The sequence below is a fragment of the Episyrphus balteatus genome, chromosome 4, assembly GCF_945859705.1.
Source record: "Episyrphus balteatus chromosome 4, idEpiBalt1.1, whole genome shotgun sequence".
Lineage (NCBI taxonomy): Eukaryota > Metazoa > Arthropoda > Insecta > Diptera > Syrphidae > Episyrphus > Episyrphus balteatus.
The window spans coordinates 76,845,960-76,863,008 of NC_079137.1; the positions used below are offsets into that span (position 1 = coordinate 76,845,960).

At 29.1% G+C, this 17,049-nt stretch overlaps 1 protein-coding gene across 1 annotated transcript in view; it reads right to left on the bottom strand.

Annotated features, from left to right (window-relative positions):
- Positions 1–650: 650 nt before the first annotated feature.
- LOC129918656 (possible lysine-specific histone demethylase 1) overlaps positions 651–17,049 on the bottom strand; it is a 532,105-nt gene continuing 515,706 nt past the window's right edge. Inside the window, exons 7-9 of the mRNA XM_055999284.1 lie at positions 6,374–6,557; positions 4,799–4,959; positions 651–978 (exon numbers count right to left, since the gene is read on the bottom strand). Coding sequence (XP_055855259.1) covers positions 812–978; positions 4,799–4,959; positions 6,374–6,557 — 512 coding nt within the window. The 3' untranslated portion in view covers positions 651–811. The remainder of the gene's footprint in view (positions 979–4,798; positions 4,960–6,373; positions 6,558–17,049) is intronic.

Genomic DNA, 17,049 nt, shown 5'->3' on the forward strand with positions numbered 1-17,049 from the left:
CTCATCTTTTTGTTATGCAACATAAATAATTCGCTTTGTTCTTTTGCAAGGATATTCTGCAATAAGAAGTGACGAGACGCTATAAAGGACTATTTTGCGGTAGAAAATTGAATTTTGAAAGCAGAAAATATGACAAAATGTCATTCATTTAGCAAGCGTTCGAGTTCTCTCCCGCTGAGATTTCATCCATTTTTTGTTTTTTTCTTTCATCTTCTGTGAACATTTTCATTTTGGCAACATTCAGTGGGTAAAGCGTCAGACTCATCTTTTGTGCATTTTATTTGTTATTTACACACAACAAAATAATGTTGTAATGTCAAAGAGACAGTAAATTGGCCTTTTTGGAGTATAATGACAAACAACGGTATTACTACCCTACCTCTCTTATTCTTTTGTTCTCTTTCTTTTTTGTTAGAAAAATCTTTCCAAAGGAAACAGATTTTGTTAATTTCATTTTGAAAATTGTGAAAAGGAAACGAATGGTATTTCCGTTGGTTTGTGTCTTTGTACTTTCCTACTCCTTGTTGGTCATTTTTATTTAGCCATTATGTTTTTTATCATAAAAGTATGCAATGAAATTTGAGTATAATTTTCTTCAATATAGAATTACGTGTACAGTAGGAAATGAAATTATAATTTTCTTTTATTTTTTATTTTAAATGGAATCGTTCATTATTATTGTTATGTTCGATACAAAAAATTAATGTAAGCAAATGAATTAAAAAATTAAGGAATGAAAAAAAGTTATAAAAAAATTAAAATTATTAAAATGATGATTGATTAAAAAAAATTGTAGCCATTTTTGGGCTGTTTATTCAGCTGGCTTGGTGGCGGTGGCAGTGGGGTCAACAACAGGTGGTGTTGGAGTAGATCCTTCAGGGAAACCCATGAAAAAGTCAGCAATACGTCCAGCTTCACGTAGTCCGCTTAAAAATGCTCCATGAACGGTGGCTGGATAGTTGCGAATAGTGTGTTCACCTGGAAGAAAATAAAAAATGTTAGTGAATTTTTAAACATATCTGATTCAAAAATGTAGGTAATGGAAGAACATTATAAGGTGAAGAATAGGATAGTGAATATAATAAGGAGAGAAAGCTGTTGTAGATATTTATTTTCATTTTTCGTAGACTTTTCCGAATTTTTTACTTAAAACCAAATTCTCGAAAACTTTATTGTAACTTATAACACTCAAATTCTAAGTAGTATCAAAAACTGTGAAAAAGGAAACAATTATGTATTTACAGAAATAAGTGAAAAGTTGTAAGTTTACAATTTAATTAATTGAATTTTGCCAATAATCTTCAGAGAGATGAAAATTGAATTAAAAGGTTCATTACACCGAAAAAATGTATAAGTACGCGATGAAAGTCATAGAAAATAATTAAAAAACAAATTAACCAAGGAATATTTTTCAGAGAGAAGATATTATGTTCTTGACCAATTTTGGAATATAGGAATGTAAAAAAACATGTTGCACATTCATCACATAAACAATATCCCCAAAATTCAAAATATTTGGATAGTTATATTCCGGAAACCATAAGCCATATAGCGATGTTTTTAAACTCTGATCATTGCAAATTAAATTAAATTCAAGACTATGATGAACTTTCTTTGGAGTACAGACTGATAAATTTCGGTATTTTTTCAATGCTGTATTAATACAGTCAAATAAGGAGAAAAAAGGGGTAAATCTCGGAATAAATGTTAGTAGAAATTTTTTTTGCTCAATATCTTCCTTTTGCCATTCTATAACATATCTGAAAAGTCTAGAAAAATCTCATGCCCGCAAGTCCTAATTTTCTTGGTTTTAAAATAACGTGCAGATTTTAAAAAATTAATAAGAAAAGTTTAAATTTTTATATGTATACCAAAATAAGCGCCATGATTTAAAGGTATTTTTTAACACTTATTTCAACAAAACTCACAAACAAGTCAACCTGACCATCCCTGAAAAGTAATGCACCTTATTCATGTTGATCTGACACAAATATCTTAAGTGTAGTTTTTCAATTTTTTAAAATCTGCACCTTATTTTCAAACCAAGAAAATTAGGACTTGCGGACATGAGATTTTTTTTGATTTTTGAGGGTAGTTAAAGAATATCCAAACAAAGATTAAAATGAAAAAATTAGCCTATTTGCACTTATTCCTAAGATGAACAAGAATCTTCTTTAGTGCATATCCTTAAATTTGCCCCTTTATCAAAAAATACCATTATTTCGTAGGTATATAATTTTTTTGTAATGGATTGATTTTAGATTTTTTGGAATCAGCATTAAAAAATACCTTGAAATCATGTATCATATGTGTATATAATACCATAGCCTATTTTTGCTAATTTTGAAAATCTCCATTTCGCAATTTGACCTTGAAATCGCGACAAGCGGACATGAGATTTTTCTAGACTTTTGAGATATGTTATAGAATGGCAAAAGGAAGATATTGAGCAAAAAAAATTTCTACTAACATTCATTCCGAGGTTAAACCCTTATTTGACTGGATTATATTAAATATTCCAGGTCTTTAGACTGTCCCGTCAGAAGATAAGGAAAATTTAAGGTATGATTTGTTGGGGATATTCCAAGAAAAAACTGTTTCACAGTAAGGGTTGATATGAATATGAATGAAGATTTGTCTTGACCCATGTGAACGATAATTTCTCTGTTAATACTAAAACAATAAACTTCGTTTAGAACTTTCTTTTAAGGACAAGAGTAGTGTCGTCCTTTAAAATTTTATTTATATAATTTTGATATATTCTTTGATTGCTCAGATATAGGTACAATTATCAAGGTTGTTCCATTTGTCTTGCTCGTGATAACTTTAAACTTTGAATTCAATTTTTTTCGAAATATGCAAAATAAACAAAAAGTTTTATTAAATAATCCTTATAGAGAAAAAAATATTTAACAATATTCACAAGTTTGACAAAAAACACATACCTACGTTTTTTGATTATTTTGATACTTGACAGACAAAATCTTAAAACATTTTTGTTTTTTTTTTTTTGCATAGGTTCAAAAGTCTAAGAACAAAAAAAGGAAAAATTTTATTTTTGTTTGAAATAAAATAAAAAATATCAGAAGAACTGCATTTATGAACATAGACAAAAACAGTCTTGAAAAATCAGCCAATGCAAAAATTTTGTTTTGGCTAAAAAAATCAAAAATAAATGTGAATAAGCAGTAAATTAATTTTATTGGAAACTATATGAGTTTCAAAAATAACGTATTTCAAGGTATTTTAGTAGCTTTTATATCGATTTTCAATATAATGTATTCCTTGAAGTAGAACATGTGGTTTTTAATTATTATTTGAAATTCTCTTCATTTTCAACTCTTGTAAGTATTTTTTTTGTTTCAGTTTATCGGTTGAAAATTTTAAACGATTTGGAACTTTTTCGAACTTTTAATTTTTTCATAAGTTGAGAAAATCTGAAGTTGAAAAAACATCAAGTCAAAATCTTAAATTCTAGGTAAATAAAAGCAAATTTCTTGTTCAAAAAAAATCCACAAGCTGTATTCAACTTCAAATAAATGAAAAAAGGAAATAACGAAGAAAAAAATAACAAAAATAATAAAAAAAATATTGAAATTATTTTTCTTCATTATTCAGCCTAATTTTAGATAGAAATTTACATTCACTGTAATTTACCCCTTAATTTGGCATTTTCACAAAATTACTGATAACAGATTTTCAAAATAAATTGTATGCACTTTTTTGTCTTCTTTCACATAATTCTCCTTTGATGCACCCTGCGTTTGACACATCCCAAAAGTATGCAACAAATATTTTTTGTTAAACTCTAAGTATGCGACAAGGATACATTTCTATTTGCCCAAAAGCATGCAACGAATTTTACACTTGATTTTCTTTCTTGGTCATCTCTAAATCTATTCAAGCGACACAATTTCGTTTTAATTTCTCAAGAAATCCTGTACTCGACACATAAAAAAAAAATCAATTAAAAATAGTAAGTTTAAATTTTTTGTCTAGAGTCTCTTGTCGCTTTCCTGTCAAAGTGCACTTGGTGCATTTTTTCCTTATTTCCAACAGAACAAAAAAAGACTAGCAGGTTACCTCCATTATACAAATTGTGTTAATTATCATCCTATCAATACAGACTGTTGCCTTGAGCAAGCATAGCCATCAAGCCTTTCTCGAAGCAACACCATTATCCTGTCGTCTAGCTGCTTATAGCTATGATATACCTATATTCCTATACAATGCAACTATTCACAGCTTAATTATAATTTTTTTTCCATTTAAATTGCATCAAGTTAGTGCGACGACGACGACGGAATTTCACCTTATGCTTCGCGTACGGTGTGTCTATCCGCTCTATCAACTCAATAAATCACTTTACATCCCCAAAAGAGATTTTTCTTCTCTCTCGTTTCACCGAAGATTATTAATTATCGCGCAATCCAGTACCTATGCCATCATCGGAACGGCTTTGGCTATCACCCGAACTGTATGCGCGCTGTCTTTCAATTCATGGCCAAGCTAACAATTCCATTTTTCAACTGTCAGCAGCGTTAAGTACCTTTAGGATTGAGTGATTGAGTGACGACCAACGGAGGAGACGTTGGTTGATAATGATGCGACTCAGCCTCCACTTTAAGCATCATCAAAACCAAAACACAGACATCAGACTACCATCATCTTTAAGTCCTTAAAGCGTCACAATAATATGTCGCCCCCCCTCCCCTGCCATTTTTTTTCATAAACTAGATCCCTTTACAGCTTGAAAGTGAGATGGTTATGGCTTCATATAGCCTTGGCTTTGACTTACCTGCAAAAAATAATCTTGGCATCTCTTTAGTATCTTCATCGGGGCTAGTGCCATTAGCATTTGGCGGAATGACTGGTGCAGCCAGTAGATCATAATCAGAACCAGATGAACCAACTGAGACGAAGCTATAGGAGCCACGAGCCCACGGATCTGCGCGCCATCTAGGAAAATAAACGAAATAAAAAAGAAACAAATGAAAGAAAAGATGTGATTGTGAAAAATTGATGCTTTTTTGAAATTAAAAGAAAATCATAAAAGTGGTTTGGGTTGGATGGTTCAAACTCTTCCAAAAGATCATAGTTGTAAAAATATAAAAAAAAATTGCACTTGAAATTATAAAAAAAAATTGTTCTTGCAACTGAAAATTATTTGCATTAACAAAAAAATATTTATTGCAAAACAAAAAATAATTGCAATAAGAAAAAAAGTTATTGCATTGCAACTAAAAAAAAACTAGGATTTAAAAAATAAAAAATTTTATTGCAACTTTATTCAAAACAAAACAAAAATTGCAATAAAAAAAAATAATATTGCAACTGAAAACAATTTTTATTGAAACTGAAAAATATTTGCATTAAAAAAAATTTATTGCAAAAAAAAAAAATTGCAAGAAAAAAAAATGTTATTGCAACTGAAAAAAATTTGCATTAAAAAAAATATCTATTCCAAACAAAAAAATAATTGCAATAAAAAAAATATTATGGTATTGCAAAAAAAATTGTTGCAACTGAAAAATATTTCCATTAAAAAAAATTATTTAGGTATTGCAATCAAAAAAATATTTTAATTATAAAAAAATATTTATTGCAAACCAAAAAACAAAATTGCGATGCGAAAAATGTTATTGCAACCGAAAAATATTTGCATTAAAAAAAAAATATTTATTGCAAACAAAAAAAAAAACTATGCAATAAAGAAAAATGTTATTGCAACGAAAAAAATTTGCATTAAAAGAAAATTATTGCAACTGAAAAATATTAGCATTAAAAAAATATTTATTGCAAAAAAAATTGCAATAAAAAATATGTTATTGCAGCTAAAAAAAAAATTGTATTAAAAAAAAGTGTAGCAAATAAAAAAATTGTCTGCATTGAAAAAAAAAATTCAATGCAAAATGTTACATTGTTCGTCGAATTTTTTTACAATTTTGGCTTTTTGATCATACATCAGCTATTTTAACTTAAATATTGAACCTAATTTATGTTCAAATAGCCAAAATTGTAAGAAATTCGACGAATATTAAAAAAAAAATGCTTTAAACCACCCAAAAGTTATCTTTTCCCAAATATTAAAGTCGAATAGCAAATCTCGTTAAACTAAACGCAAACAATTTCGTCTAATCGAGTTAATACGCTTAAGGATTACATTATCCCCATTCCCCAGCAGCCCTCCCAACCAAAAACGATGCAATCCAAACAAACTGCAAATTGGTTCTCGTCAAATATTATATGCATCGATTATTCCATCACCATCCTTATAGCCCCAAACCTAAACCCAAAACCAAACCCCCCGAAACTACACATACAATTCGCCTTTGCGCGCACTTAAAGCTCTTAACATTAATCACCTACTTACCTAGTAACCACAGTTTCCTTGGGTTGCGGCACCGATGCATTACCAAATATCCCCTTGAGCACTGCAATGCATCTACCCACTATAACATCATCCGACACATTCTCCATAATCGCAGCTGATTGTCCTGCCACTAAAGCTAGAAGCACTGGTGATTGTGAAATGCTCCAAAATAAAAAGAGTTCTCCTGAAAATGAAAAAAAAAAAAAAGAAAAAATAAAGAGATCAATGAATGAAGAAAAAAATAAAAATCCAAAGAAAAATTCATCATTAATAAGGATTTGTGTCAATTGAAATTTTTTACTTATCCCTCCCTTTCCACCCAATTCTCGCCACCATCCTTTTATCCCGCATCTTCGAGTAGGAATCATTCATTTTCCTTTCGTTATCTTCAAATTGAATTTGAATTTAGCAAAATTCGATTTTCGTTGGAAAATGAGTAAGAATAAAAATCTCTCAGTTTTCTAGGATAAGTGAGATGACATTAAGCTTGGAGAAAAAAAGGAACTAAAGGAATCTTGCATTCTCAGTGAGCAGAACCGCGGTGGATACACTTTTGAGGAGGGAATGTTTATCATTTTTACCAAGAAAATCGAAAAGTGTTTAATAATTTTTCTTAATAAATTTAAAAAAAAAGTGAAAAAAATGTTCTTACAAAAAAGATTAGGTAATGGAATTTTTAAAACACTGATGCTTAATAACAGTGAGGCACTTTTTATAATTACTTTCTTTTAACATTTTACGCGAATTATGTAACATGTTTTTATTCGCAAGTGAAAAAAAATTCACAATGCAATGCCATTTGCCAATGCTAATCCGAAACAATAGTTTTACAAAATGGTGACAAACAAAAAAAAAAAAAAAAACAAAAAAACAGCAACAAAAAAATACCAAGCAAAGTTTTAAAAAAGAAAAAAAATGGCGAAACTACACAAGGAAAAAAGTGCACCATAGAATAATATGATTTCTACCTTAAATCCCACCCTCTTAAAACAATACGATTTCCGATTAAAATAATCTGCTAAAATTCTGTTCATTTTAAGGTGAATTTTCATCTTTAAAAACCGAAAAAAAAAAATAAAAATTTTAAATTATAGTCGGATTTCAGCTCTAGTTGCTGTTAATTAACTTATTTCTAATAGTTGCATGTTCGATCCCCAGTGTCTGCCAGTATTTTTGAGGTGATAACGTCTTATAAATCGATGAACCATGGCAGCCACCACAAAAAAGTGACGCCATTTTCTAACGTTACACTCTTGCACTTTCGCGTGCGGCAAAAAATTTCAATTCAAAATTAAAAATAAACTATTAGAGATACAAAAATCTTTTATAGCTTCTTTGAAAGATAATAACCTTAATCTTAATCCAAATGAAGGATTTTTAAAAATTCTGTCATTTAATAGGGTAAACAGGGGTAAAACGGAAAGATGAAATTTTGGCTAAAATCTAAACGCAAAGTCGTAGAGAATTGATTTTATTTGAATGAATGAAATTAAGAATTGAATAATGAAATTAATTCAAAAATAACTGCATTTAAGAAAAAATTCTAAAAAATTTTGAAACTAAGCTATAATTTTTTTTTTGAACGTTGTACACGTGTTGGGGCTATGAAAAAATGATGATTTTGGGTAAAGGAAATTTTTTTGACAATTCTAAAGATGCCAGGTGAAAGATGAGGGAAAAAAAATTATGCTTCGATACGGATTTTTTTCCAACACTCTGCGTTTCGAAATATGAATTTTTGAAAAACACCTTGTTTTTTTAGGGGTATTTTTGGGTAATTTTTGATTTTTAGCTTTTTTTGGAGCGTTCAAAAACTTATAGGATATGTAGGTTTTGGCCTTATGCATACATGTGCATGGAATCGTTTAGTGAGTTTTGACTGAATAACGGAAGAAACAAGTTTAAAAAAAACACGTTTTTTTTACCGTTTTTAACCGATTTTATCGTTTTTTTCTTTTTATTTTTTTTTCTTTAATAGATACAGGAATAAAGTATATAGAGTAATGATAGACCATGATTACGACTATATGTGTGCGAAGTTTTAATCATTTTCGTAAGGGTTGGGGTCAAAATTCTGCCGGGTTCAAAATTCTTTTGTCAAAATTCTGCTTTCAAAATTCTGCTTTACAAAATTCTGCTTTCAAAATTCTGCTTTTCATTATTCTGCTTTTCAAAATTCTGCAAAAAATTAAAAAAGGGTTTGGAAAATGTTAAAAGCGCGCGCTTTTTAACATTTTCCAAACCCTTTTTTAATTTTTTGCAGAATTCTGTAAAATCATCTTTTTGAAAAATTATCTGCTTATTTGATAATTGACAATTTGTCATTTTTTAAATGCGAATTAATTTTTTTTTATAAATGAATAAATTTGAAAATATTAAGAAAAGGTTTTTTTTCGGCAAAAAACAAAAGGCGGTAATAAGAAATAATTTGTTTTCTTTATTTTTTATTTTACAAAAAAAAAAGACTACCTAAATCAAGCGGATTCCACATTAAACTGGGCCAAGATGACTTCCGTCTTAAATTAAGCGGAATGCGCAAATATAAAAGAAATCCACTTAATTTAAGCGGAAAATCATCTTATTTTTATGTGCAAAGACTTTAATAAAAAAAGAGGTTGTCTGTAAAGCCGGTTTACGGACGATGATTTTACGTGATAACGTCGTAAGAAAAATAATTTATTAAAAACAATCATTTCTTATGAAAAAAGTGAAAAAATCATTTCCATCACCAAAAAATTCATTTTTTTGATATAACAACATTTATAATAAATTTTATACCACCTGAAAGCTTATTTCTTCAGATCAAAATATATACAGCCTTATTTATTAGATTTCACTAAACAGCTCTAAACGGCTACATAGTTATACAATGAATAAAGTTTTATGTAGCCTTTATGCAACGTTACATAAATTTCTATTTATAAAATATTTTTTTAGCAATTATAGTTATGCTAGGTTTGTGTCCAAATAAGTACTAAAAATGAAAAATCTGTCGATAAAATAACTCCATCTGATTTGAAAATAAGCAAAAACGTAAGCGAAAGTTCTTGATGTCATATAAAGAAGAAAATCTAAAAAAAACACATTTCATTTGTTCTTCTTGCTTACAAATTGTTCACATGCTCCAAAAAAATTACATCAATTAAAAAGAAACATACATAAATCATTTTTTCTATGTAAAAAGAAAAAGATGAAAAGAAAACCCACATTTGTATATGTACATATGTAGGTACTGCGGCCAAAAGTTCTCACATCTTATATCAGGAAAAAATCTCGAAAAAACACAATTTCTTATATTTTGTTTCAGTTGATTACAAAATTATAAATATAATTCGAAAAATAAATTCTTCAATGACATAAAAAAAAATATAAATGATTGCTGTGTTTTCTTTTTCTGAAAATTATTTGATGTTCAACTGACATTTAAGCAAAATATATTCTTATTCAAGCTCTAAACAACCTAAAAACGCGTTTAGCTTATACAAGCTCTATTAAACGTTGCATAAAGTTTATAAATGACAATTTTCTGTTTAAAGACATTCAGTCTTATTTATTAGATTTCACTAAACAGCTCTAAACGGCTTCATAGTTATACAATGCATAAAGTTTTATGCAGCCTTTATGCAACGTTACATAAATTTTCATTTATAAAACATTTTCTTCTACATTATAGTTATGCTAGGTTTGTGTCGAAATAAGTACTAAAACTGGAAAATTAGTACTTTTAATCACGACAAACAACTCCATCTGTCGATAAAATAACTCCTTCTGCTCCGAAAATAAACAAAAAATTAAAACAAAACAAAACAAAAAACAAAAACGTGAGCGAAAGTTCTCGATGTCATACCTAGGTATAAGGAAGAAAATCTCTAAAAAAAAAAAACACATTTCCTCATTTGTTTCACTTGAAAATATTTATAATCAAAAAAAAAAAATACACCAATAAAAAAGATATACGGGGGCAAAAGTTAGGAAAAAATCTCCAAAAAAAACACAATTTCTTTTTTTTTTTTGTTTTTGTTCATTGCAAATTATTTATTACAAATTAATCAAATGCCAAAAGAGTTCTTCAATTAAAAAAAAATATATATTCAAAGGATTGCTGTTTTCTTTTCTCTTTTTTATTTGATTTTCAAATGACATTTGAGAAAAAATATTTCTTATTCAGGCTCTAAACAACCTGAAAACGCGTTTAGCTTATACAACCTCTATGCAACGTTGCATAAATTTTATAAATAGCAATTTTCTGTTTAAAGATATTATAAAGAGTGTATAGTGTTATGCGCTGTCTATACTACGCTTATAAATTAGGCTGATTATAAAGAGTACATAATGCTATGTACTGTCTATGATGAGTTTATAAATAGGGCTGATAATATATATATATATTTTGCTTTTTTTAATGAAATTTGATCGAGTTCAAAAAATTCTAGCTCTTTTTGTAGATGTCTCATAGACCTGATCGATATATATATTTTGAGCTATATAAGCTTTTAGATGGTATACAATTTTTTATAGGTTGTTAGGGAAAAAATGGAATTAATGACGTGAGAAGATAAAAATTCATGTTTTCTTTGCTTTTTTTTGCTGAAAATGATTGTTTTCAATAAATTATTTATATACTTTTTGCGCATTATAAAAATTTAAGTATGGCCTTATGAAATGAAAGGTGAAATATATCACATGATATACAATTTTTTATAGGTTGGCATTGAAAAAAAAAATTGATTCAATAGCGTGAGAAGATAAAATTATAGGTTTTTTGATGAAAATTGATCAAGTTCAAAAAATTCTAGCTCTTTTTGAAGATGCCTAATAGACATGATTGATATATTATATATTTTGAGCTGAAGAAATAAGCTTTCAGGTGGTATAAAATTTATTATAGGTTGTTATATCAAAAAAATGAATTTTTTGGTGATGGAAATGATTTTTTCACTTTTTTCATAAGAAATGATTGTTTTTAATAAATTATTTTTCTTACGACGTTATCACGTAAAATCATCGTCCGTAAACCGGCTTTACAGACAACCTCTTTTTTTTTATTAAAATCTTTCCACATAAAAATAAGATGATTTTCCGCTTAAATTAAGTGGATTTCATTTATATTTGCGCATTCCGCTTAATTTAAGACGGAAGTCATCTTGGCTCAATTTAATGTATAATCCGCTTGTTTTTAGGTAGTCTTTTTTTTCGTAAAATAAAAAATGCCGAAAAAAGTAAAAAAAAGCTAAGGATTCTTCATCATTTAAGTAAGTTTTAAATAATATTTCTTATAAAAACCGTTAAAAATAAGTTAAAACAATCTGAAAGACATTAAAACATACCTTCAAAAACAGTGAAAATAACGTTTCTTTGCATTTCTTTTGCCAAAAAATGTAGTAATCTCTTCGAAAAAAAAATATGTAAAAATTCGGAATGACATAAAAAGCAAAGTAAAAATCTTGCAGTATACTCCGCTGAGGGTTAGTTAATGTATTAATTGCAATGAACATTTTCACAAACAAAATGTTTAGGTACATTTTCGCAAAAATAAAAAAAAAATCACAGAAATTCATTTAAGCAACGAACGTTTTGCAAATTTCGTTCCATAAATGAGCTTTTGTAAACTGTTCGCAAGAGAGCAATATTTGCAAATAAAATTGTTGCATAACACCTTTTGTTGTACATCGTTTTTATTTTCAGGAAAACTGTTCATACAAAACTTTGTCGAATTTCCATAAAATAAAACTCTTGCAGTATATTTATTTGTGAAACAAAAATTTAGGTTTCGCAAGGTTTTAATTCACTAATTTCGAATTGCATCTCATGACCAGTGAAATACACCGCAGATGAAAATTTTCATATATTGCAAATAAATTGTCCAAGATTTAAAAGCTGAGCCAAATCCTTCATTTTAATTTCTCATTCAAAATTTCATTCAAATTAACAAAAAATTTTTGCGAGTTTGTTCTTCTTATTTTGCATTGAAGACTTTTTCAGAAGGCAAGTTCGCATTATGGCTACTGTAAAGTTAGGTTTTGCAAAGTTAACTCTCCAGAAAGAAAATATATAAATTTAAGTTGAAAGTTTTCGCAATTTTTCAGAAGCAAGATTTCTTAGGCATTTTTTGTCATAAGAAGATTTCTAAAGATACTTAAACCTATAGAAACCTCTATATCATGTGAAATAACGCCAAGTGAAAAAATATATATTTAGTATTTTCGCAGATATCAGAATTTTTACAAAACAATTGCGACCATTCGTGGCGCCCAATGAATCTATTGAATGGAATTTATATTCCAACGTTTTTCTAGCAACGGGCCTGCCATATCTAACGACACTATTTTCCTTCCAAAAGAATTAAAACAAATTACCCACCAAAATAAAGACACCACCACCAAGGTACCACCCATCGAACTCTATATCGGAAATGAGTTAATTTAATTAGAAACTATATAAAATTAATGCAAATGAGAGACACAGAACGCGAAAGTTCTCTGAAATTCAAATGAAGCTGAAATAAGGAAAGGATCGAGAAGATGACAACAAAAAAAAAGGACACAAAATATCCAAATGAAACGAAGAAAGAATGTCAAAGGAATAAAAGAGTACCTTCGGATGACAATTTTATTATCCTCCTGGACTTCTTTTTTTTTTTTTTTTGCCAAGCCACACTGCGAACAAATGCAAAATTTAATTAAACGAATTAAACGCCAGAGATCATTAATTGGATGCGACACAGGAAAAAAAAAAGAATTCGAATTCTTACTTGCAACATAGCAAGGTACAAAAAAGGAACGAAATGGAGAAAAAGGTATGTAAATGCGTCCACGTAGCTGCAATGAATTTCTACATTTTTATGACCACATTCAGAACAAGTCAGCCAAAGAGGACATATTGAGGAGTGTGTATGTTTGGGGATTGGGGCCATTGAATGTAGAACATAAAAAAAAAAGAATTGGACACAAGTTCAAGACTTGATCGTAATTTTTTACAATTTCAAATTGATTTTCACGTTGTCGTTCGATGCCGCCGAATGTTGAATGGCGAATTGAAATTTAATTTGCATCTACAATTTCGAAGCGAAGGTGGACTCTTCCACCATCATCTCGCCCTCTGAGAAGGATAAAAGTTTACAATGACGGTTATCCGCAAAGGCTTAAGGTTGAGATTCATATGAAAACGAAAAGTGGCAAATTGTGTTTCGGGCTGAAAAATGTGACATCGAATGGTCAATTTTTCAGGATGAACCTTAAAAACCAAATACGGTCCTACCAAGCTCCGGTAGGTTATTCTGGTTATATGCGTTAATCCGCAGGATATATGGGTTTGGGGTAGTTATAATAATTTTTTTTTTTTGTGTTGCTCTTATACCAACCAACATTGATGTGATGATGAGAATCGTGCAAATTAAATAAATATACCTTCAACCTACCTTTCTACATAGGTATAGCAATCTCATTAACTATGGGGATCGTAAAATTAAATTGATATAAGAATGATTTTATTTTTGAATTTAAATTAAATAAAAAAAAAATGGGGTAAGCAATAAAATTGAGCTTATTGCAGCCACAATTCGAGTAAAACTCGGAAAAATATTATATAAATTTCAATGAAATACAAATTATGCAAATGTATTACCTATGTGAAGGGTTAAATCTTTGATATAATTGCAGGATATTTTGTGAGGGGCGAAATATATATGAAATTATTCGTTGTGGGATCAATAAACTCTGTGAAATCGTCATGGAGGAAGATTTACTGGAGTGAAATTCGATTTCAATTCATTAAAGAGTTTCTTTCAACTTATTTTTCAATAGCTATTAAATTTTAAAATGGGCTTTTTTATTGAGAACTTTCGAAACTACTTTTATGAATTTTATGCAACTTCACATAGTCTTTAACTAGCGGACAAATAAGGCGCTTTTAACGATACCTCATTTCTTCAATTATGATAAGTAATTTAGAAGCTTTGATGCCACAGATGAACATCCATACACAAATACCAAACATTTCTTTGTACCTACTTTGCCTTCAGGTAAACAAAAAAATTAACCCTAGGTATGCGAACACAATAATTGTTGAATGCAGTCTAGCCAAAAATACAAAATAAAAAAATTTCAAAAAGTATCGCAAGTTTTCAGGCTTTGTTGATTTTAGCAAAAATGGAAAAAATTGTCTTTTAAAGCTTTAACATTCATAAAATGTCCAATAAATTATAATTGAAGTCCTTGTCGCTTATTTTGAAATTTTGGGATATTTGAACCAGGGTCTGATGTATTATGTTACCCGTTTTTTTGCTCAAAGTTGCAAGTTATAAGATTATATTTCAATCGGCTGTTACAAACTATAGAAGGCGTTCAGTCTTTATTTCACACAAAGTAAAACTTAATACTGATACTGAAATCAAATATTCATATAAAATCATTCGCTTTACATTCTACAGAACTTTAACATAATAGGAAATGTTTGCTAAGTAAATTTTAAGTTCTTCAATGCTACTTTAAATGGCTATCCTAGAAATCGTTAGCATTTGCGTTACATTTTTTTTATCGTTTATCACTTATCAGTTTTCAGTTATAACTTATCATTTATTAATTACAATGGTCGGCAAAAAAAACAAAAAAAAATGCGGGAGCAAGAACTCTGTAAGATGATTTAAATAATCTTAAATGTGCTGAATTCAAAACAGTTTACAGATTTTTTCCATCACGTCTAGTTTTTGAGCTCTGCTCATCACAATTTTAGCTATAAAGTCACAAAAACCAATTTTAAATGAAATGTTTTTTGACATTTGATCTTAAAATATTATTTTTCCGTAATATTTTGCTATTTTTTCAACCAAATCAGGAGTCGAAAACTGAAATTTACTTCAAATCTGCTTCAAAAACCATAAGTTAGCTTAACCACCAAGATTTTGAGATATCATACCTTTCTATACCAAATATCTTTTAGAAAAAAATAATTTTGAAAATAAAAATAAACGTATTTAAAACAATCAAAAATGGCTTTTGAATATTGCATATGTAGTTTTGCGAAAAAAAAATTTAACGGTGATGAAATTCAACGCCAAAAGTACCACAAAAACGCGTTTTTGACCTGTTAATTTTTAAATATTTCGAAAACTTGACGTGCCAGTCAAATTTTGACTTCAGATTCGGAATCAGCACACAAAAGTTCTTTAGAAAAGAATGGTTTGGTTCAAGCTCCATTTTCGTTGCCGACCAGTGTTATTTATCTTATCAACATCACTCATTACATTCTCATTTGCTTACTTAAACTAAACCCACGCTTTTGCGAATTGAATTCACATTCCAAAATTTAAATGCTTAAATTCTAGGTACCCATCGGGTCTCCAGGATTGGGGTCATTTTTACCGTTTTTGCAGATCAAATTCACCTTCGTCTTCAAATTCTTTGGACTCAGGAAAAATGGTAGAGCATCAGGTTTGTATTAATAATCGGAATATCGATAAGTTGAAGCATTTGAATTTCAGAGTGAAAGAGTGAATTTGGTTTGCAAATGTGAGTTGAATTTGCACATTTCCGTTGCTTTTTTTTATCAGCGAAATCAAAATAAGGTGTGACACAAATTGTGGAACTTATTTATTTTTGAATGATGACAAATTGTGAATTGTAGGTATTGATTTTGAAATGATGGAAAACTGTGGAACGTATTGATTTTGAGATGAAGACGCCAAGTTATTTTTATAAATTATATTATCTGCATTTGAAAAACTTACATTCCACATTATTTTCTGTTCAAGAACATCAAGGAAATAATAAACCAAAACATATGCCTTTAATACTAATTCGGATGTGGAACGTATTTGAATTGAATAGCTAATGCGTTTTACAAGGTGAAACTAACCATATTTACAATTTTTGAGTATATAATCGGAAAGAAAAAAACCACATTAAAATTCTAAGACTAGAAGTGTGCCAAACAAACAGCTCTAATGAAAGATATAAGTTGTGGAATCCATTGCTAAGATAATCCTAGGAATTTTTCATGTCCACTGAAATAGAGTAATAAGTATCATAAAATAAATGCATTGGACAACGTGTTGGAGACCCATTTCGAGCTAGTGAGCAGAAGTGGAGCTAGGTGAAAAGCTTGTTGGACCATGTGGAACGTAAAGCTGAATATTACATACAAATGATTTTCTATCAATATTTAATTTCAACACCGATTTATTAAGCTTGAGATCGAGAATATAAAGTAAAAAAATAGATCTAACTATTTATTAATGAAATTGAACATGAATACGATCCACATTAAGTTACATAGCAATAAAGAAATATTTATTAATATTTGTTTATAGGTCTAGTTTGTTGGCTTTATTTCCGGTAAGTATTTGACACATAAATTAATCTGTCACATAATTATAATGATATTTTCCTCAAACAAGAGGTTGTGGATCGTAATAATAAAAATTACACGCTGTTGACTTTTCATGAATATTTCATTCCCATTAAGAAACTATTTTCTAAGTTTTCATGGCAATGCCTTCTCATTTAATAGAGAAAAACAAAACTATTAAGATATGAGGTTCCCCTTATAACCACCATCACCCCAGGGGCTTTAGATATCTTTTCAAATAAATTTGATGAATGATTTCAAATGTTCAATTAACTGATCTATAACATCCATTAAAATCATCATTATAATGCTCCCGCAGCATATTGCCCCCT